At 36.3% G+C, this 24,341-nt stretch overlaps 1 protein-coding gene across 1 annotated transcript in view; it reads left to right on the top strand.

Annotated features, from left to right (window-relative positions):
• The window catches only part of CCDC50 (coiled-coil domain containing 50), a 34,941-nt gene that overhangs the window by 1,614 nt on the left and 8,986 nt on the right, over positions 1 to 24,341 (top strand). The window contains exons 3-9 of the mRNA XM_011961259.1: positions 437 to 563; positions 3,490 to 3,580; positions 12,613 to 12,730; positions 17,502 to 18,029; positions 22,603 to 22,718; positions 23,138 to 23,182; positions 23,279 to 23,383. Of these exons, the coding sequence (XP_011816649.1) occupies positions 437 to 563; positions 3,490 to 3,580; positions 12,613 to 12,730; positions 17,502 to 18,029; positions 22,603 to 22,718; positions 23,138 to 23,182; positions 23,279 to 23,383 (1,130 nt within the window). The remainder of the gene's footprint in view (positions 1 to 436; positions 564 to 3,489; positions 3,581 to 12,612; positions 12,731 to 17,501; positions 18,030 to 22,602; positions 22,719 to 23,137; positions 23,183 to 23,278; positions 23,384 to 24,341) is intronic.

The raw sequence follows: 24,341 nt of genomic DNA, 5'->3' as shown, positions 1-24,341 counted from the left end.
TAGTGATGGAAAGTAAATCTAAGCTGCACATGTTATGTTAAAGTACATATTTGTGAATATATGATTTGTGAATTAATTCACATATAAATATAAAATTAAAGTTTTGAAAAATGCAGTTAATAAATAGAGTGACAACATGTAGTAGTAGAAAGAGCATTAGCCCTGGCTTTAGAATATTTGTGTAGATGTCCTGGCACTGCCACTTTGTTGCCGTGTGACCAAAGGCAAATTATTTAATCTTTTTGATCCTCTTTTTACTTCATGGAAAAGTGGGGATATTAATTCCTTGCTCTCTATTATATTTTGTTGTTGAGACAATAAAACGAAGTGATGGATGCAAAGCTATTGCTGTGGTAAAGCTCTTAAGATTATTATGGCATTTATTACTAACAAACTAAGGCATTATTAATTCCTGTCCTCAATCTTTTTGTTCCAGTTGAGCATCATTTGGCATCAAACGTTCAGCGGAACCGTTTGGTCCAGCATGATCTCCAGGTGGCTAAGCAGCTCCAAGAGGAAGATCTGAAAGCGCAGGCCCAGCTCCAGAAGCGCTACAAAGACCTGTGAGGATTTGGGAGATGGGAGGGGTAATGTCAAGACTGATTTTCTCTGTGGAGCTAGCAAACAGGGCAGGGGAAGAGGAGCCTACTTGTGTTCCTCTGATTCCTTTTACTGTTAAATTATAGTCTTATAGTGGCTATCTAACAGTTTTTTTGATTTGAAAATGTTTTGTTGTTGTTGTTGGAACGAACACTTGACCAGGTTTAAGGACATGTGGTTGATGGTGTAAATTCTAACATTTTTTTTAGCTCTATGACTTTGGGCCAGTTAGTGAACTTCTCTGAATTTTTTTTCCTTACCCATAACATGGGGAAAATAATCTCTGGCCCCTCTGTCGCGTAGTTTCTATGGGGAGTCCAGTGAAATAGTGGACATCAAAGAACTTTGTGGGTTGTGTTGGTTCCTTTACTGTGTTCTAGCTGTGTTTGCTGCTCTTACTTTCCTTGCTTTTCAGTACATGGCAGAATGTTCTGAAAAGCTCTGAAGTGTAGACTCAGTTATCTTCATAACTTCAGTGTCTGACAGAAGTTCTCTCTAGTAGCCTTCTTTAACAGACAGATAAACGGAAGTGATTATTTCTCAGGTTTCTTTTGGCACAGTGACTTTTATGCTGTTTCAGTGTTACAAAGCTCCCAGGATACATTTCTTGCTTGAGAGTGGCTCTTACATCCTAAATCTTTAATGTGGGTAGATTCAGCCACAGATACTGTGTTGAGGAGGAAGGGGTAAAGGAAAAATGGAAGGAACCCCTTAATTTAGTTTAGTGTCATATTCAGGTAAAAAGGGAAAGCCAGTCATTTTTGCTAACTTATAGGAAGGGTTTGCCCTTCTGTTCATTATTTGTAGAGAGGACTTTATGAATCATTTGTTAAGCTTCCTTGCTTTGTAAGTAAACACTTTTATTGATTCATGCTAAATCTGGCACCATGAAAGGAGACCAGAGATATGAATAAGACAGCCGTTACCTTTAAGGGCCTCAGGAAAACACCTTGAGCATTATATATCTAGAGATACATGCATGAGTCACAGATAATTGAAATGTAAATTTCATGCCTATTTAGAGAGAAGAGACTGGGAAAAGCTTCACAAGACAGATGATATGTTTAATCTGAAACTTGAAGGTTAATTAGAAGTTTATAGTGATACGGAAATCCATTCTAGCCAGAAGGAGCAGCATGCATAAGGGCAGGAGGTAAAAGGACTTGGAATCTCATGTTAACTGCAAGAAGTTCAGTGTTGCTGGAGTGGAGAGTGTATTTACGGGCAGAAGTAGGAAGTGAGGCCAGAAAAGTAGTCAAAAGCTGGATCATAAAGGTCACGATCAGTTACGTTAAAAGATTTCAGGTGTTGTAGAGTTTAAATTATAAGGAATGGAGAACCATTGAAGTAGTTTTAAATTTCCATTTTGGGATCTATTCTGGAGAGTAGGTGGGTGAAGGCTTGGAGTGGGCAAGATTTGAAGGCAGCTATTGTGAGCAGTGGTCAAATTAAGAGATGATGAGGCTTGAATGAAGACAGTGGTGGTAGTGGTGGTAGTGAAGGTCATGGTAATGGAGATAAAAGAGGAAGAGAGATATTTGAGATGTTACGAGGCTCAGTGTCACAGGTTAAGGTGAGAGCCAAAGCTAGAATGTCCTAGAGTTCTAAATTCGTTGCCCTTTACATTATTCACTATTCTCTGTCAGAAAGGCCAGTTCCGAGGTTGATGCAGATGATTAAATCCTGAATTAGGTTAATAACAGTATAATGAGCTTATTCAGAAATTATCAAGACAAACCACTCAAATATAAATCAGGAGTAGAGAGTAATATTTTATAGGTCCTAAATGAGAGAAGAACCAGGTATTATATTTCTGCTTGAGACTTCAAGGTTTTAAAATTGTTCCTGGATGAAATAAGTAAGCTAGAAGGGAAGTCTTTCAGTTCACTCCCTGCAATTTTGAGAGCTGGACATCTCAGAAAGGATGGAATGCTGCCGTTCTCATTGAAGTGGAACCTTTTATTCAGTCTGGATACCGGGGCTGCTATCCCAGGTCAGGATTGTCGCTTGCTTACTGCTGCTTTCTCCATTGTGCTTTCCCAGGAGTCTGTATCATTAGCTGACTGAACCAGAGCTGGTACTTCTTGGAAATACGGTTTGAAATCATTAAGCTCAGATGAAACTTCACTTACTTATTTTCTGTACCAGAAGGTACATCCTCTGTGTCACTTGTGACCTTTAACACTTCATTTGGGTTTGCCTTCTCTGCGGTGCTTCTACTTTCTTCCCACTTACTATCACATCCAATGTAGTTATTAGTCACTTAATTCTATACAGATTTTACATTAATTTGGGAGTTTCAGGTAGATGCTTGAATGAAGAGAGATAGAGGTCTTCGAAAACTAAGTCCATGATTTTGTGTATAATTCTTAATTATTATAATGAGTGAATAAAAAGAAGAAATATAAATAGGAATTGCTCTGAGTAGATTTTCATTTCTTTGGTTTGAATAGATAAGAATGCTATGATATTAGACTTATAATGTGAAGTTACTAAGTGTAAACTTTTAGAGCTTATAAAATGGCATGACAGAATGATTTGTGGTTATTAGTGGTAGAGGCAGGACCGAAAACAGGCCCCAGTGGGGTGAAGTGATATGGTGGTATAGAAGAGGCATGGAGTTTTCCACTGTTGGGTGTGATGATGAGATTCCAGTTCTACCACATATTTTCGTTGTGATCTTGAGAAAATAATTTAACTTCCCTGGGCCTTAGTTTTCTCATCTGTAAATGTGACTGTGTGAGCCTCTTTGCATCTTTATCTTGAAGATAAAGTGAGAAAAATAATGTACTTCTCATATAGTGAGTATTCAATAAATTGTATTTATTATTTTTAGGAAATACATTATTTTTTATTTTCCTTATTCATGTTTTCACCTTTGCTTTTTAGTGAACAACAAGACTGTGAAATTGCTCAGGAAATTCAGGAGAAGCTGGCTATTGAGGCAGAGAGACGACGCATTCAGGAGAAGAAGGATGAGGTATAACTTAGTTACTGCCCCTCTCCCTCATGGAGAAAGGGGTACTCAGCTTTAGAGCAAAAACTTTCTGTAGTCACGGGCTCAATGAAGGTTGCTGAATGGGAAGCAGAATGCCTCTTATTTGGGCTGCGTTTTCCTCTGTGGACCGTGGTTGTGGTAAAAGTCTTGAGAGAGAATGAATAATTTCACATATGATGTGAGTTAATTTCCTATGACTGCTGTTACAAATTACTCCTGCAAACTTGGCTTAACAGAAATTTACTGTCTTAGAGTTCTGGAGGCTAGAAGCCTAAAATCTGAAGTGTTGGCAGGGTCACGCTACCTCTTGGGAAGGATCCTTCCTTGCCTCTTCCTAGCTCCTGACTCCTGGCAATCTTTGGCATTCCTTGGCTTGTATCCGCATCACTTCAGTCTCTGCCTCCATTGTCACATGACTTTCTTCTCTGTATCTTTGTGTCTTCCTGTCTTCCTAGAAGGACATCAGTCATTGGATTGAGGACCCGACATCAGCTAAACTAATTACATCTGCAAAGACTGTTTCCAAATAAGGTCACATTTTGAGGTTTGGGTAGAAATGGATTTGGAGAGGGCACACTGTTCAGCTTACTACAAGGTGTCTGCCCCGGGTTGTTCTTGCAGCATTGGAGAGAGCCGACTTTTGAGTGGAGCCTGCACAGGATGCAGGGGGAGTAGTCCTCGGGAGAGGCCAGGAGCAGGCATTGCTCTCGTTCTTTCTCTTTTTCTTAAAGGTTTCACTTTCCTGTGATCCATTAGTTAAAAAGACTAATCAGTTTGATTCTCTACATATTTTTAAGTCGTATTGTTTAAAGGCTGAAAATGACTAAAATTACTAATATGTTTGGTTTGTGAGAAGACTTGAATTTACCATTAGCTATTATTTCCATTTGTGTTATATTTTCAGCACTTCTTCTTTTTTTTTTTTTTTTTGAGATGGCGTTTTGCTCTATCACCCAGGGTGGAGTTCAGTGGTGTGATCTTACTGCAGTCTCCGCCTCCCAGGCTTAAGTGGTCCTCTTGCCTCTTGAGTAGCTGGGACTACAGACACACGCCCCCACACTTGGCTAACATTTTTAAATTATTTTTTTGTAGAGACGAGGTCTCACTATATTGCCTAGGCTGGTTTCAAACTCCTAAGCTCAAGCTATCTTCCTGCCTCAGCCTCCCAAAGCACTGGAATTACTAGCATGAGCCACTGTGCCCAGCTTAGTTTCAGCACTTCTTACAAACAATTTATTTCATTTTACATCATTTCTATGCTACCTGCTTTCACACCTGTTATGCCGTACTTGGTCACTGTCTTGATTTATAATAAGAAAAGGATTTATTATTTTTAATAGTTGGATGACAATATGGTTTGTTATGCACCCAGAAACACTTTTGAGGGTTATAAGCGTGGTGTTAGTAATTACATAAACTGAAACTGTACTGGACAGACTGGCATTTATGGTCATCCTGTTAAATAGATGTGATCAGGGTCATCAGTAAACAGCCTACATACACTGCTACTTCTACTGAGCCACTCTTGTTCCTGTGAGACTTCTTGTTCAATGCCAGATGAATGTGAGACACCTGGTATGAGTGTAGTGAGTTGTTTCTTAAACAAGTCATGATCGCATGATGATCAGAACTGCAAGTAAAAATTAGGGATTATTTTTGATACTTCCTGTAATACACAGGAGGCTCTTTCTTAGTATTTAATGTGTTGCCTCTTTATAGTAAAGACTTTGCTTTGGGGATGACACTGGGAACTAAAAGAAGTGATTATATTTTGTAGACAGGAACGCTTCTATTTAAAAAATACCAGAGTAATGAAGTTGGCTTCTTATAAATGCTACTGCTGTCCTGTGGGGTTTTTTTTCTCCTTTTAGGGAAAAACAGGATAGAAAGAGAAAATAAAACACTTTATTTAAATTATGTAGAATCTAAACAGTAATCACAGTAAGTAATCTCTTGGTAATACTATATAAAGTAAGCAGTTCAGTGATTAACTCCAATTTTAAGATGGAGAAATTAAGTATTAAAGAAGTAAGTGACTGATTCCAAGTTATAAAATGCCAGAGAAATGTCTGTACAATTCAGGTCTCCTGACTGCTTCTGACTTAGACGTACTGTGGCATACATGAAACATGTGGACTTTGGAGTTACACTCACCTGGGTTTGGATTTTAGCTCATTAACTGTTTAGCTGTGTGATTTTCAGCATTGCACCTAACCACGCAGAACCTCAAGTTCCGAAATGGGTTGAATCATGGTAGTTGTGCATACCCTAAAGGGCTGTTGTGAGGTAAATTAGATGAGGTACTTGCAGCACCTGGTACATGTTAAATTTATAATTGCCCTTTCCTTGATTCTGTTACAGAGAGAGATGTGCTGCATAGGGCAGAATTCAGCAGGCTTCAGTGTGTTTCAGTATGGTGTGCTTTGGGAGGTCCTCAAGTGTTCACGCACTTGTCTTTACAGGTCTCCCATTAGCTTGCCCTCAGAAGAGTGGAAAAGTTAAATGAGAAATCCAGTTGTGTAGGTGTGTTGACTAGACAAGCCTATATAAACTTCATTCAGACTTTTTGACTTTTTAACTCATAGCTCAGATGAGAAGATGGCTACTGTGCCGGGGTGGTCTTTTGTCATAGAAAATTGTGACTCTCAGCTGACTAGTATGTTGTCAATATTAAATGAAGAAAATTTGCATGAGTTAAGTTTGTCATTGTGAGATATATGAAAATGCTTGTTTATTTTAGTCTGTTGGTAACAGGGTGCCTGAAAGGGAGAGGAAACTAATGCTGAGACCGTAGTGCTAATTCTTCTGGCCAATTTTTGAAAAAGAATTGCTTGTTACTCATGAACTCTCTTAGTTCCTTTTTTTTCTTTTCTTTTTTTTTTTTTTTTAAGACGGAGTCTTGCTATGTCTCCAGGCTGGAGTACAGTGGTGCAATCTCCGCTCACTGCAACCTCTGCCTCCCGGGTTCAAGCAATTCCCGTGTCTCAGCCTCCCAAGTAGCTGGGACTACAGGCGCCCGCCACCACGTCTGGCTGATGTTTTGTATTTCAGTAGAGACGGGGTTTCATCATGTTGGCCAGGATGGTCTCGATTTCCTGACCTTGTAATTCACCCACCTCAGCGTCCCAAAGTGCTGGGATTACAGGTACAAGCCACTGCACCCGGTCTCCTTTTTTTTTTTTTTCTTCCCTTTTCCCCTCAGTGCTCTTCTGCTTCCCCACAGGGTCTACTTGGTTAATAAGGATTTATTCAGCAGCAGGGCTGTGGAAAATCTCTCTCTGGGTTTCCACCCAAATCTCTTTTAGAGATTTTTGGGGTCAGTTTTCCTGGGTAGTTACCACCCTGTAAAATACCAGATGTAGAGACTGAGAACCTTTTTCTCTTGGAACAGAGATTTTTTTTTTTTTTTTTAATTTTTTTCTGAACAACATTGTGTGTAAGAGGTAGTGGAGTAATACAACCTTGTATGTGTAAATTAGCATTTCTAGCTTTGTCATAGTATAATTTTACTGTGTGTGTTAACAAAGCACAGATGTAAGGAAAGTGGCATTTCCATGCAGGAGACTGATGTGGAAAAGTTAAAAAAAAATTTTTTATTTTTTTGGTCTTTCTAGCTTTCCTCACCTTCCTCACCTTCCCTCCCCCCCATCCCATCACCTTCCCTCTCCTCCTTCCTCTTCTTCACTTTCTTGCTGTCTCACTCTGTTTGCTCTTCTGTCTCTGTTTATTTATTTTTAGCTCTTTTACATAGTTTCTCGAGTATAGTAGTTCTCTCTAGGCTTCCTATTGGAAGGAGCTTGTTAACTTTGGGTATACTGGACCCTATGAATTAGTGGTTAATAAAAATGGGTTAAGGTTAATCAGTTAATTTAACTTAGTTATTCTTAAATAAAACTCTAAAAGTGTGTGTGTACCTATGTGCATGACTGGGGGTGTGTGTGTGTGTGTGTGCGCGCATTTAAACTTAGGTTTAAAATATATGTGAATTTGCAGCTATTTTAGGGAAAAACTTTTTTTTCCCTTAAATAAATATTAGCATGGTCAAACATGTCATGAAAAGTTTGTGGCACTAGTTTAACTATTTGAAGCCCTTTATAGCATAAACTGCTCAGGGTAAGCCTAGTAACCAATTCACATTAAAAAATGAATCTAGTATGAACCGTGGTATTTACACATAGCACTCTTAGATTAGAATTTCATGTTCTAAAAGAATATTTACATATTATTTGGTAATATTTAGAGGCTAGATCAAAGAACAATACCGTTTAGCTATTAAAAATTTTCCTGTGTTGTAAGTATTGTAAAAATAAATGTATATATATATATATGACTAGAAAGGGAGATGGGAGAGAGATGGGAGGCTTCTTGTTGAGGTCTTCCTCTCTTCTTCTTAACTGATGTTTGTACATCCACAGAATTGGTATTTTCCTGTTTTATCAAACAACCCTTTTGGATTTTTACCTGCCTTGACATCCCTACCGAGTTAGATGTTAATTGCTAGTTAATAACGAAGTTTAGCAATTAAATGGAATGATTTTCTTTTTTTTCTTTCTGACAGTCATTTAGTAGTCACATTTTTAAATCACCTTTGGTTGTTTTTAAATTCCAGATTTCCTCTTTTTGAAATGCACTGCCATTGGAGGATAGAGGTGAAACGTTAGGAGTAACCCTCTATCCCTTATGTGTTTATATGATATAACCCTCTATCCCTTATATATTTATATGGTGTAACCCTCTATCCGTTATATATTTATATGATATAACTCTCTATTCCTTATATATTTATATAACTCTCTATCCCTTATATATGTATATAACTCTATTTCTTATATATTTATATGATATAACTATCCCTTATATATGTATATGATATAACCCTCTATCCCTTATATATTTATATGATATAACCCTCTGTCCCTTATATATGTATATGATAAAACTCTCTGTTATATATTTATATAACTCTCTATCCCTTATATATTTATGTGATATAAATCGTGTACAAGTTGAGCATCCAAAAATCCAAAATCTAAAATGTTCCAATGAGTATTTTCTTTGAACATCGTATCCGTGCTTCAGAAAGTTTCAGATTTTGGGGCATTTCAGATTTTGGATTTTTGGATTAGGGATGCTCAACCTGTAAATGACAAAAATATACCCCAAGGAACCCAACACCATGTTTCAGTTACTTGTCATCTACTTGGGAAAGATGTGTGGGGATCCTCTGGGTGCCACTGCACCTTGTTTATATTAATGCTTCTCTTAAAGCCATGTTTTCACGTCATTATGCTAATTGTTTTACCAGAAGATAAGAACTTTAAGGATATTTACCATATATACCAATCCCCTAGTGCTCATAGCATTATTCTTTAAAGCTAAAGAGTTTGGCACAGGGCACATGTCTGGCCTACTGAAGGGAATCACTACATCTATGTTTTCATTAAAATTACCTTTCTCTAGTATTCTAGAGATCCTTAACTGTTTCCTTCCTTATGGTTATAGTTTCAAATTTTCCAGAGTTAGCTGAGCTTGGGTAACAGAAGGGAGAGGTGAGATACAATGGTAAACTCCCATTTCAATTAATGTGTTTACTAGGAAGTCTTCTATTGAACAGGGTTATTTTTACATATCAGCCCAGAAGTCTGTCTCGTTAATTAAAATATAACTAAAAATGACTTTAAAAGAGCTTAAGAGTTCATTTAGATTTGTTTTCCCAAGTTATGTAGAACATTATACCTGAATTTTTTAAAAATGTGAACAGAAGCTTCTGTCATACATTTGGAAAATTATAGGTTACTGGAAGATAACAGGTGTTTTTTTTTCTTTTAAAGTTTTAAAATTTGCTAATACACATCTTGAAGAGTTAGATATGCTGCATGCTTTCTATTGAAAGTTGTGTTTTTTTTGGATAAAGTTTTGAGGCCAGTATTCTCAGGAACCGGCTTGGAAAGTGCTGTTCTAGACTTACCATTAACAGGAAGGAAGCTGAGGACCAAGCAGATTGTTTGTATCAAAGGTGACTAAGCTGGTTAGCTACATCCAAGTACTGTGACTGATAATTGCCATCTTCAGCTTGTTTCAGGGGGATTTACTTTATATTGAAATTATCTGACAAAACTCATTGCATAGTAATGTTGGAAAGCAGGGAGGAGAGCGGACTTGTGCTAAACCTCAGCTATAATATAGCGACAGTTTTCCATTGAATTTTTGTCCTTTCTTTCCTCAAGCCTAGCAGACCTTTTCTTTCAAAAAAGAGCTGAGAGCCTAGAAGAGCAAAAAAGTTTGGGTGCTAAGGTGCATGACATATTATGATTATTATTTTTTTGACTTGATTAAAAGCACTTTCTTTGACTAGCTAATGCATTATAAGAAGGAGCATAATTCTTTTTTTCTCTCCTGGTTCTTTACACTGAGAGAGTGGTGTATTACTATGCTTCCATTAGGACTAAATTCAGTAGCAGGAGGGCAGTTATAAGCAATTATATGAATAGAACTCTGAATTTCTGAGACTTTGATAGAAAAACTATCCCCTAAATCTGAATGTTAAAATGAATCTCTTTTCTCTTACAGCTCAAGTTAGACATGATTTTAAGAGACACTGTGAGATAGTCACTACTAATATCAATTTTGGGGGGAACTTCAATTCTTTATCTGTACAATGGAAAGTTTGAACTATTCAATCTTAAAGCCAAATGTCTTTGACTCCTTAATTTATCATTTTAATAAAGCTGTGTCTACCAGGTCTGTGGAGCATACTTTATAATTTTTGCTGGAAATTGGACCTGGTAATTTTCCTTTATGTTTTCCTCAGTTATAGTGGGGGAAATATTTGTTTACTGTAAAGCAAAACACTTAGGAAAATATAGTTCTGGTTGCTTAGTAAACATACAGCTCAAGGAAATGTTTACATTTCTTTCTACTTCTGTAGTAAACATTATAGAAATTTGGAAAATTCTTCTGTAACAAATAATAGTTTTTTGGAGAATAGGGTATCTCTCCCGTTCCTCTGTTCCTGATTGGTACATTACTTTGTGAGATATTAAAGCTAAAGAATCTGGCACAGGGATTGGCACCTGGTGGACATAGTTGTTAAAATGATACATTAGGGAGTCAAAGACATTTGGCTTTTTTTAAGATTGAATAGTTCAAACTTTCCGTTGTACAGATAAAAAATTGAAGTTCCCCTCAAATTCATTTTAGCAGTGACTATTTCTCTCCCAGTGTCTCTTTAAACCATGTCTAACCTGAACTGGAAAAGAAATTAATTTTAGCTTTCAGATTTAGGAGATAGTTTTTCCATCAGTCTTAGAAATTCAGAGTTCTATTCATGAAAAGTATACTTGTGTTAAGTAGGATTATGATATCTTTTACCTTTCACTCTGAGTTGCAACATTTTGTGAGTGCCCACTTAAGTGTCTGACACTTGCATGGGTGTTTACATAGATTACTTATCAAAAAGTATGTATATATGTGTCAGTTAAAAGTGTTTTAATGGTACATTTTAAGTTTGTATTTGGCATAAAGTCAGATTTATAAGGCTATTTGGATGAATAGTAAAAAAAACAGCTGAGGATATGGATAAATATTGCTAATTACCTAGATTAAGCATCCAGCTTGTTTCTGCATAGATGTGAAAAAAATTAATTCACTTAAATTTTCTTTTAAAACTGTATATTGCAGTCTTAATGTATTTTTCATTTGCACCTATTCATAAAATTTGAAGAATAGTAATTCTTGCTTTAAATGAACATTAACATTAACATTTAGTACTTCTTGTATTCCTTATTATTGATAAATAATAAAGAAGTAAGTACCTCAAACTACCAACGATTGTTACTACCATTTGTACCAGTGAGTATCGTTTCCATATTTGTATGAGCCTTTAAGAATCTGATGATAGCTATAGACTTCTCTCCTTAAAAGTGTGCATGAGCTTACAAGTTTATAGGCTATTTTATAGGGCTTTCATAGAAATAATCTTCAGATTCAGAACATTGTCACTCTGCAGCTCAAAACCTTTAGTAATCCTTCATCCCCTATGTTACAGACACCAGACTTCTTAAGATTATCCAAAAGGAATTCCTGTGATCCAGCCTTAGACTATTTTTTCTAGCCTCAGCTTTTTCTGCAGCACTCCGTATCTCATGTTCTAATTGAACTATTGGCTGTTCCTTAGATCGGTGCCCATTAAACTGTTCACAGCTTTGCTGATGTTTCCTGTTTCGACTTTGCTTGTTGGAACTCAGTTCTCTGTTCAAAGCCGAGCACAGTGCAGAATCTTGTACTGATTGCTTTAAGCAAAAATCGTATTCCCTCTTTTGTACTCCCATGGACATTTTTTTGAGGCATTTACAATTTAATTTTATTGTAGTTATTTATTTGTTTTTTTAAAAGTTTCTATGAAACTTTTGTTTTCATAAAAGATGATAATCTTTTAGGGAACATTATGGAATGATATTCATCATTCTGTGCCTCACAGTGCCTCTCAATAACTGCTAAACATTTGCCTGGGGATGAACAGGTGGGAGACAGAAGTAAGATTGTTGTCTTTTTTTCAGTTAAGACAGTGGTATTCTAATGCAAAGTGAAATCAGAATCCTCGGAAGAGTTCTTTTCAATAGTTTTTAAATTAAATTATAATTATAAAGTTTTGTAGATTATTACATCCTGCCCCATCTAGACTTACTGAATCATCAGCTTGAAAAAAGGACCCACAAATATGTATTTTTAAAATTCTGTTGTGTAACCTGCTTTAGGAAGTACTGAGTTTTGAATGTCTTTATATTGTATTAGATTTAAATTTCAATGTAAAAAAGCCTGTCTCACTTATCTAGATCATGTGCTACTCCTGTTGAGCAATCATCTGGCATTTGAAGATGTGAAATTAATGCCAGAAAGTCTAGAGAGCCATGGACAGAGCACATACAAACTTGGCAGTGGAATGTCACACCCCACTGTATGGAGTTTGTTTGTTCTTTGGTAATACATGTTTCCATTCTCTCTTGTCTTTACAGGACATAGCTCGCCTTTTGCAAGAGAAGGAGTTACAGGAAGAAAAAAAGAGAAAGAAACACTTTCCGGAGTTCTCAGCAACCCGTGCTTATACAGATAGTTACTATTATGAAGATGGAGGTAACAATTCCTGCATCATGATCTATTCTATCCTTAGACTCGACCATAAAACACTCCTTTAATTTTGTTCATGAAGTGACCTTAGGGATCTGGGAATGTTTCTCTTATCCCCTGGCACTGGGTACATTTAGATATGTGGCAGAATTCTATTTGAATCTAATAAATTCATGTTTTGTTTTGCTTTGTTTTGTTTTGTTTTTGTTTTGTTTTTGAGATGGAGTCCTGCTCTGTCACCCAGGCTGGAGTGCAGTGGTGCTATCTTGGCTCACTGCAACCTCCGCCTCCAAGGCTCAAGCAGTTCTGCTCCCTCAGCCTCCCAGGTAGCTAGAATTACAGGCATGTACTGCCACGCCTGGCTAATTTTGTATTTTTAGTAGAGACGAGGTTTCGCCATGTTGGCCAGGCTGGCCTTGAACTCCAGACCTCAAGTAATCCGCCCGCATCAGCCTCCCAAAGTGGTGGGATTACAGATGTGAACCACTGCACCTGGCCTTATCTGTTCTTTAGTTGGACAACCAGAGCCACTTTCATGACTGCTCAGATTTGAATATGATTTTGTAAGAATTGGCATGCATTCTTTTAAACTTTAGCCACTTGGAATGCTTTATTATAATCTAAGCATATAAATGGGGTGTGGAAAATGGTGGATGAGTCTCTGGACTTAACCTTTCTCAAGAAGTCTGGGCAGTACTGTTTGAAGCAGGAAAGTGGTATGAAGAAAGAAGGTATACCATTCATCAGTTACTGGGTAACAAAGCTTTGTTCTGTGCTTTCTTGTCTTTTAAACCTAGGCCAATGGTTTAGCCTGCTGATGACAAACAATATTAAATTTTAAGATTTCCATGTTCATTGTTTTTCTTTTAATCCTTTCTTTGCTATTTGATTACCATATAGTATGATTTCTGAGGGAGTGATTCCCACAGTTTCGCCTCTCTGGTGCCTGCTTTGCAGTGTGGTGGTGGTGATGGTGTGGTGGTGGCAGTTGTGGTGGTGATTATTTATCTTAAAAATGTGTTGGGAAACGAGTATTTGCAGGTATTGTTGAGTCCTTCTCAAAGACCTGTCAAAGCAAAGACGTTCCTATAGTTTCAAGTGTCAGTATTTAATGAAATTCAGCTTGAGGACCAATACTTAGGATCGCAAGTGAACAAAACCTAAAGGCAACTTTTAGAGAGTAAGGAATTTAAGGTCAGTGATCCTAAAGGGCCTTACAAACCAGTCATCAACTGCTTTTCTGTAATTCCATTATGAAAGGTAAGTATGTGTTTCTCTGATGAGTAGAATGAAAGCAATATATATGTAGGTGATGGGATTATTATAGTTTGAGTGTAATTTTGCCCAGTAACTTTTTTTGCTCTAAATTTACCATAATCAGTAGAGCTCAGCCTTTTTAGTAAGCAGGCTGATTCTCAATTTATTGCTTGATGTATTCTTCCTCTGTATGTAAAACACTCATCTCTTTTTTGATAGCCATTTTCTTTTTGCTGGTTTTTCTGATGAATCTGTATGTTATGTCATTTAAAAAGAAAACTTATTGCAACATTTTGCTGTGCTAAAGATCAGAAAGTAAAGTATTACTCTTCACCTTCAATTTAAATCTTAGAAATGTGGTCTGGTGTTTTTCCCTTTTTAAAAATTCTGCTTTGGAGATGTATTCACTGTAAACATTATTATTTTAAACTGTTCAGTCTATAAAAGCATTAGGATGCCAAGGAATTAAATGTATTAAAGTATTAATTTTAGCATTCCCCTCTTAAAGCCTTATACTGACTCGAATTGAGATCAAACCTGTCTTTTTGATCAGAGTACTGTCATCCCGATTTGTTTCTTTAGGGCAGGAGACTATGTTAAGAATTCATTGGTTTTTCAGGGGCACATAAAAGCTTTTAAAAGTATTTTATATTTATTTTAGTTACTCTGATAAATGTGTGGAGAGTAGCATATATGCTTGTTTCTTTGGGGAGAGACAGACTTTGAGGGAGTATTGAGGAACAGGAAGTGGTGACCTCCTGAACATGTGCATGTAAATACTCAAATTTCTCTTGCCTCAGCTGTGGTGTTGGGAGATTATATATTGTTGAACATAGAGTCCTTATGAATATGCCCTTGTGTTAGACCAAGTTCAGTTCCACAGAAACCATATTACAATTCAGCTCTTATTTACAAAACAGTCCTTCGGTTCTTTGCAGTGGTCCTTTTCCAACACATCTGGGATATTCTTTCATTATACTTCTCTGTATGTCTTTGTATATCTATTTGATTTTTTGCCTTACTTGCATAGTAATCACAGTATATCATTACAGAAATGGTCAATTTTTTCAACTTTTATTTAACTCGAACTTTAATACATTATCTATTAGAATGATTATTTATCGATTTTCTACAAATTTAAAATTGTATTAAACATTTGTCAAATTTATATCAACTCTTAAATGGCATATATTATTTATTAGTGAATCCATGTTTTTCTTTCAAAGTGTCTTACTGAAGTCATATTAGTGATTTTTTTTTTTTTTAAAGTCATGGTCTTTGGAGTCATAAGACTGGTTCAAGTCCTATCCCCTCCTTAGAACAATATTAATTTTAATGAAGTTATGTACTAAATAAAATGGAGATTATAAAAGTAAATCCTTCATTTGGATGTTAAGATCAAATAATGCAATTTTGGTAAAGTACTTATTGTTTATACATATATCAGTGTTATATGTGTATAATGTAATATTTTGTATATCTCTTATTTTGAAAGTCAAACATGGAGGCACACATATAAAATGCAGATATATATGTGTATAAATATATGTGTGTGTTTGTGTGTGTGTATATATATATATGTATTATGTATATGCCAATACGTAATACCTATATATGTTTTGGCAGTGAGGGAGTAAGTTATATTTGCCAAATAACTTGGTCTCAAGAAACAAGTCTCAATCCTCAACTGTATGAGGTTTTAAAGCATTCAGATAGATTCCTCACCTCATCTTTTTCTTTCCAAGATTTAAAGCTGTCACAACAAATTTATTATTAGAGAATAAATTTTTTCCAGTCAGCTCTGTAAAAATGTAGTAACAGCTCTGTGATAATTCTGCAACTTATTTCGTAAAACTATGAATATCAATTAACTATTTAGAAGGAATTAAAAATCATAACATCACAAATTCATGTCAAAACCAATTTCTTTTTGTTTCTTTTGAGCTGGAAGGTAGGCTTCACTTGTGCAACTCGTGAGTGAGCCCATTTTTATTAACACTGTAAACCATTGTTCCCTGGATGTGGTCATTAAGTAGCTGGTCTGTATTATATAACTTTATAGCAGTAGTCACTTGATTCTCATGTGGTCATGATAGACTTAAAATAATAGTTTGTTTAAAAGAGGTAATTTTTTTTTATCACCGGGTAATTCTACTCTTTTGCTTTTGATTTTATGTAAAATATAAACTTAACCATAAATGATGAAGATAAATACTTGTACAGACTGTTTAGAAAACAGATTTTAATTTAGTATTGTCTTCGGAAGCAAGCTATCTTTTCTTCTGGAAAGCTCAAGAGGAAACAATTTGAGGTTTTTAATGGAAACTTACATCATTGGTACATTTAGCACATATCTCTTGCTGTATTCCTTTAACATTAATATCAAATGAAACAGTTTTAAAGGAAAACATATAGTTTTTTACTTTCTTTATATCTCATCAACTTACAGCAGCTCTTTGATGCAGTTCAGCGAGTGGTTAATGCCATCACGGAATCTTAGCTATCATAGCAATTTTCCATGGAATTGGAATTTTTTTGTTATTTCCAAAACATAGTAAAAGTTTTAGAAAATGTTAAATCAGTATATTCTTGTAAAGTGCATATGAATTTACTGCCTTTGTTTTCACATTATATTTGTGCCAAAAAATGACCTGAGAAAGCACTATATTTGTGCTGTTTTTGAAGTGTATGTTAAATTTGGGGACATATACTTAGCATATATTGTATTTTTATACAAATAATACAGTATCATACAGTTTTTTGAAATGTATTTAGGAAGCAACTCCTTTTTATATATTCCATGAAAGCAACCCTTTGAATATTTTTCCTTTGCCAAGTTTCAACTAAGATTGGTAACAATTATCTAAAGATAAGAGGGTCACGGACTCACTTAAAATTCTCATCTACTTGACCCTCTTTTACATTGAACTGTAATAGAGGGCTATTTTCTGAAGTGACTGGGTATGTTTGCTTTGGCCACATAAAGTGGACAGATGGAGGAATATAAAAATCTGTGGATCATTCCTCTGAACTCGAGAAACTAGCAATATTCTGATACAGTTTTATTGACATTTCCAGTAAGAATATTTGAAAGCCTCTGTCTGAGATTACAAAGCTTAATTTTTTTGTTTTACAAGATTTCTCAACCTCTTTTTACTCTATATTAGTTTCAAATTGGTTTATAAATAGAACTTAATGTTCAATGGCTATAATTTTGTTATTGGCAAATATTAAAGTGTTGTTAGCTCTGCCTAATCATGATCAAGCTCTTCTTTCACATTTGTTTCACTTAATTTTAGTTTCTTACTATTTTGGCTGTATACCCAGAATTCTTTAGGTATGCATGAACTGTTTCAGTAATGCTCATCCCCTCTTCTCAATTTGTTAAGTTGGAAAAGCAGTTTTCTCCATTTTTAAAGTACCTTAAACTGGGGCCCAGACTCTTCCTTGTGTAATGAGTTCATACTCTCATTAAATTAATCTGCATTTTTATTTTTCACATCCCTCTGCCTCCACTCAGACCAACCAGGGTCAAGGAGGGCCAGGGAATTGGGTTCTGGATTCTCAAGACCTTGTAGACTCCAAAGAAATGGAAAGACTGTGAAGCAGAAGAAAGAGAAACCAGAACATCCACTGGAGAACTTGGAAGAGCCAGAACAACATCGTTCATCAGAGAGATCCCTGTCATCCTCTAGCTCTGGCAAAGAGAGGGACAAGCCCCAAATTAACAATGAGCAGCATGAAAGGAAACGGTCCTCTCAGGAGAGGCCCCGGAGACCTCTGCTTCCCACAATCAGTGGTGAAGTGTTTCTGAGCACTGAATGTGATGACTGGGAGGCTAAGAATAACCATCAGACTCGAAATTGGGAAAAACAGTCTCGACACCAAGATCGACTTTCACCCAAGTCCTCACAAAAAGCAGGGCTTCACTGCAAGGAAGTTGTATATGGGAGGGACCATGGGCAAGGTGAGCACAGAAAAAGGAGACACAGGCCCAGGACTCCTCCATTCTCAGAGAGTGAGGAGCAGCTCCACCTCCACGACCCAGGTAATAGAGGACAGTCTCGATGGAAGTCCTGGTATCATGTATATAACTACAAACCGATGAATTTAATAAGTATCTTAAGCAGCCTTTCTTTCTCTCCAGTTTGTGCTCATGACTTTGAAATAAATCCTAGAGCAACATATTGTAAAAGGTATACACTTAATCTCAGATCTGTAAGAAGAAGGAAAATATTTATAACTTTTCCCTTCTGTGAGAATGCACTGATTCTTGGAGAGTTATTCCAGGCCCAGGCTCTATTAGAGGTACCCATTCCAGATGTGGTTCTTCATTTACTGAGACTGTGTATCAGAGATTCTGACACCAAATCAAAACTCCCGAATTTCTGGTTTTACTTCAGTGAACCCAGAAGAGCTGATGAGCCTGTCTTGATGGTGTTTGTCTAACCAAAAGGCCGATAGAGCCGGAAATACTGTTATTTTTTAGGCCTCATCTTTCTCATTTGTAAAACGAGGAATTGGATAGGCAGTCTTCTAAGAAAGTGTTTTTCAAATAATATGCCTCAGTTCATTTTCATCAGAATCAGCTGTTAACTAAAAATGGAAATTTCTGGGTTTCATATATATTATCATCTCTGGAGTAAGGCCTGGCAGTTTGGACATGCTTTAGACGTGGAGGTGGATTCTTAGGAACTTAAAGTTTAAAGTCATCGCATGAAGTTACTTTTTATGCTCTAACTTTCTCCAGCTCTAACTCTACAGTTGGTGTTCTAAAGTACCAATACAGGTAAGTTATTGGTACCTATATAAGAATGAGGTAAATATTATAGATAAATCTCAAATTTCTGGCACCTCTGAGGCTTAACTCTGAAGTCCATCACTGACACAGTAATGGCTCTATTTTCTATTAACTGCTGAGGTGGTGCTTTCCATGTGGCTGTAACACTAGGAATCATAGTACCAAGGAGCCAGTCGAGCCCTGTCTGTGGTCAGAGAACTTGTTTCTAGGTTGTAGATTCAGGTTAAGTTGGTTTTTCCTGTCATGTTATTTCTTATTAAAGGACTTGGCTATGCAGAAAATTAAAATTTAGTTCCAGAAGCCATTCTGAGTAGCTGCCACAAATATCCTTGTCTTCGGCTTTGTGCTTGGATTTCAGCCAAAAAGATGGCTTTGTAGACAATTACAAACTAGATACCCTTTGTTAGGGAGACACAAAGAGCTGTGGAAAAATAGAGGAAAGTGTGATATAATCTATCTTGAGTAGGTTTATGAGGAAATTACACCATTTTCAGGTTTAGAAAGACATTTTGGAGTTCCAGAGGCGTGGGGGAAGTATGGAGGAAGAATGGTGATACACTGACCTCTACATTTCTGCTTCTGTGAATCTGACTTTCAGGAGTGCTCTGAGGGCTAGTTAGGCTTTATGGCTTTTAGTTATGCTCCAGGATATTTTAAGTAGGCTTAGGAAGCATGACACTAAACACTGACTCACAGGCTCCACTACTAGAATTGCAAATGTTTTGTTTTGTTTTGTTTTTTATTTTGCCACCACAAGGGATTAAAAAACCATGTTACTAGGCAGATATTAAAATGGCTACAACATGAGCTGCTTTATTTCTATCATTTTATATTCAGCTTGCTTTTTACATTTTACCTTTCTAGCCCCTGTAGGCATTTGATTTTGTAACTTCCTGGAAAACAGGTCAGAGGATTACATTAAAATATAATTACTAGGTAGTGGCATCTATTCTTGCTGTTGTAAAAGCACAATTCTTAAAGTTGTTAGGACAGGCCAAATTTACATTTAACTTAATAATGAAGAAACTAGTAGGAAAGTAGGATGACAAGCAGCTGGTTCTAAGAGCATTTGCGGAGCAGCATTAATAGAATCAGTTGAAAGGGAGTGCAAAATGAAATTTTGAGTATAAGATAACTATCTACAGGGCAATGGGTGTACCTAACCTTTCAGAGTTACTTCTCTGTTGGACTATAAATTCTTAACACCTTATCATTTTCTGCAGGTTAACTTCTAAACTCATAGGGCCATAAAATACGTGCACTTTTCTGCTGTGAATTGTTAGTCAGATATGCTGTGGCATTCCCTAAATGTCAAACTGGCTTATTACAAATACTCTTACGTGATATCAAAAAGAATCTATCATTTTACCTTATTCCAAGCTCAGAATAAATTTATCTTCAATATCAGTACTTTAAACAATTTTATTCTGTAAATTTATTTAAGGCTGAAGTTTTGTGTTCATTTAGGGATGTTCTTATGTTCTCCAAGTGAAGGATGATGAATAGAAAAAAACAAGGAAGTGTTAAATTAAGATACATATGGAACTTGAAAATACCACTCACCTGCTTTTTTGAAAGCTAGTTTCCAGAGTCTGTTTAGGATGCTGAAATGAGGGAAGCTAGTCTGTTAATTTCCTTTATTAATTACATTAAAAAAAAATTTAGACATCTTTGTTTTCTTTAATGATGGCCTTACACTTCTCTGTGAGTTCTTTTTCTATATCCTTACAAAAATTTTTGTCACCTTGGGTCCAGAGGACACTGCAGAGAATGGGCATCCTGACAATGCAGAAATTTAGTATTCCAAGCTGTGGGGATTTTCTACTTAATGAGATTTACACATTTCAGTGATACATCAAGGGTTTAAATAAACCGTTTCCCCTCTAAATATTTGGAACTGAGAGATACTACCTCAGATTCTGACTCTTACTGAGTCATCATTCTCTTTTTAACTGCCAGAGGTTATAGTGTTATCACCCTGTCAAACTGAATTAGACTCTTCAATGGAATATTGCCTTTGGTCGAATTTAAAACAATGTATCTTTAATGAAATTAAAAGTGAAAAATCTTCTTGGCTAATTCTGTGGTGTACTTAAGGAGGCGTAATAGTGGAGAAAATTTGGTCTCTTGAAATTTGAGCACATCCCACTGTATTATTTCCCTGGATGGCAAAAGTGAAGGAGCTAGGCATGTTCCGTCATCCTGAATTAAGCTTTGGGCTGCTTATTGAAGTATCATTTTTTCTATACACTGGAACATGGTATATATAGCAGACTATTTGTCCACTGACATTGCCCAGTACTGAGTTCCGTATCTAATTTCATTTTCTCTGAAATCTGCCTTCCTAGTTATGACTAAGCTAAATAACTCAGGGAGATTTATATTCTATTTCAGATGGTCCACTCTTGGGACTATGCCACTGTTTGTTGTTGTTGTTGTTTTTTGCTGTCCCAAACCACTCAGAAATCTAGATTAAGTCCAGCCCAGCATAAGACTCAGTGGCTCTAAGAGATGCTTTGAAGTGGTCTGTGCAATCAGATTCTATTAGGACTGAAGCTAAGAAAGCCATGTTTACTAGTCTTTGAAGGAAATACAGATGTGTATGAGTCTGTGGCTTCTGAAGCCACAGAAGCCAGGTTGAAAGTTGTACAAAGATAGGCTTCACAAGATACTTACATTCTCATCATTTGCCCAGTGTTTGCTTGTATTTTATTTTATTTTTAAATTAATAGCAAGTGAGTCAAGTGTGGTGAGGAATTTTGACAAAAAGCATTTTAATTTACGGTAATTTTAATGGATATAATACACTAAACAGGTGATGCCAATAATAATTGCTAGTAAGAATCAACTGGGGAGATTTAAAACAAACTTACCCAAGGACAGGGCACACCCAGGGTACTTAATTTAGAATCTGGGGGGGGTTGGGGTAAATGTATTCAAAGCACCCTCATGTGATTTAAATATATAGCCCTGATTGACAACCACTGGCATAAAGAGACAATCGGGAGTACATTTTCTTTGTCCTCTGAATAGTTAATTTACTGAAATGAACTGTTTCAGATGAATAATCTTGTTCGCTGTGTTCAAAATTTTTATTAATTCTAAATATAATACACTGTCGAGTAAAATTTTAAGGCCAGAATTGCTTTATAGGAATAAATTGGAATAGAACTCTGGTCATTGTACTGTCAATATAGCTCTGATGTTATATTTCCCTAAGATGTCACAGTGCCATCAGTCTGATCAAAGCTGTGGGGAAGATCTAAAGTGAGTGGGTTTATTTACTCTCAGAGCAAAAGCCATGGCAGGGCCACTGCTTGTCTAACAGGTATTATCACATGACTACCAGGTGCTGCTGTTTCTGCTCCCTCTGAAATAGTAAGTATGCAGTCTGAGATAAATAGAAAGAAGCCTCTCCTCTCCTCCAGCCTTGACAGTGTAGCCTCTTTTAAACTCTGACTCTGTAATTTGCTTGTCTTTAAATTCTTTTTGTTTTCTATGACTTTTTTTTTTCACTTTATATTTTTCCGGGGCCTCACTTGAAACTTCTTAACATAATTTTCTGCTGTTGCGGAAACTCTGTGAGAGGGGACTTCTTACCAGGCAGGCGGTTAGATACCGTTGTTTAAATGCGTGCATTGTCTACATTGCCACTTCCATTCCTAAGGCAAAAATATTTTTAATGCACCCCACACTGAATTCTGGAGTAGAGGTCATATTGTTAGCTACTAAAGAAAATGTCCTTTATCTTAAATTTCATAACTTTTCAGAAAACATCCTCAGTTGTTCTATTACATTGAGTTTTTTTTTTTTTTTTAAGGGATTAAGCCAAGAGTGACGAAAGAAACTATACCTGCTCCGTCACGAACGACCCACAGGGACCAGGAATGGTATGATGCTGAAATTGCCAGAAAACTACAAGAAGAAGAACTTTTGGTGAGCAAAGTTGAAGGCAAAAGTTTAGATATATTGATGGGTATTGTTTTTTGTGTGTGTGAATTTAGTCCATCTTGAAATTATATTAATAGTCCTCTATCAATTGAGAAACCTTTTTTTTTTTTATGAGTGGAAAAATCAAGACAATACGAATAAAGTATCCAGTTTTGCTTAGTGAGTGAACATTAACAGTGAAGTCCATAACTCCATCTCTCCATCTCCATGACAGTTCTCCATGACCTGCTGTAGGATTTGATAACATCTAGAGTTCCTACTCTGGTTGGTGAAAGCCTACCAACTGATTATCAACCTCAGGAACGTGTGTCACAATTATTTTCATAAACCAGCGTGATTTGTACAGGATATGTGCAACATAGACTCCAATTAAATTCTTTGTTTTTGTATTTTTGATATCATAGGCTACCCAGGTGGACATGAGAGCCGCTCAAGTAGCTCAGGATGAAGTAAGTTAATGAGTTTAGCTGATATTCTTTGGAAATATCCTAGTATATTTCTATCTGCAACTCCGCAGTTAATGATATTGACTGTATTTTGTTTAGGAAATTGCTCGACTTCTAATGGCTGAAGAAAAGAAAGCTTACAAAAAAGCCAAGGAGCGGGAGAAATCATCTTTGGACAAAAGAAAGCAAGACCCTGAGTGGAAGGTAGAGTGTGTTTTGTTTGTTTTCTAATTAGAAATAACATTAGAAATGAAAAGGGGACTCTGCTTTTAAGTGAAGCTCTGCAAATATAGTTAGGATATATGGATATATAAATTATCTGTATTGCATATGTGAATCTGATCTGAGAAGGTTCCATCAGCATGAAAAATCTCTGAATTTTTGAAAATATGTAAAAAGTTACTGCTAAGATTGAAAACTCATTCTGTTCCCTTTAAGACTGAAATGCAAGTACTTCTGGTCATGAACAGTCTTAGTTTTCATATACAGTACTTTGATTATAGAAGAATGTAGCATTTTCACATGCTTTCATATTTTCACATGCTTTCATATTTTCCACAATGAACTTCTTTTCCCGTCTCTACTTTCTTTGTGCTTACATTATCTTTCATCTCTATCATGTACCCGTTTCTCTTTCCTTTGAAGCAACATGGTTTATGGCAGACTGAAAGATACATACGTATCACCAACAATTCTTATTTATGTCACAGTGCAAGACCTATCTAGAATGAGTTTGACTCTTATCTTTCCCCTCATTGATCAGAAACTGTGAACAAAATAAGCAGTTACTGCAATTCATTCTGCTGTGGTAGTTGCAAGTTCCAGTTTAGCAGACTTTATTCATCAGTGACATTGCACAGGGCAACACTTTGGACCTCCATGGAAAGACAAAGACATTTTTCTGATAGTAGTGTAAAATGTACAGAGGAAGACAAAGCATAAACAGCTAACAAATAGAAGGTCAAGCTAGGTGGAAAAAGAGTGGAGGAGTAGGGAGAGAATTTGTACAATACAGGGTTTTTAGGGAGGGAGTTTAGGCCCAGAAGAATGAAACCTAGGTTGTGTATTCCTGATACAGTTGGTGTTTACCACTGGTCTCTCTTGAACACATACCTCCATTGGGCTTCTGGTCCCACCTCACTGTCTCAGTAATGGTTGTGAG

The sequence above is a fragment of the Colobus angolensis genome, unplaced genomic scaffold (assembly GCF_000951035.1).
Source record: "Colobus angolensis palliatus isolate OR3802 unplaced genomic scaffold, Cang.pa_1.0 Scaffold54, whole genome shotgun sequence".
NCBI lineage: Eukaryota > Metazoa > Chordata > Mammalia > Primates > Cercopithecidae > Colobus > Colobus angolensis.
This window is presented reverse-complemented; position numbering and strand designations above follow the sequence as displayed.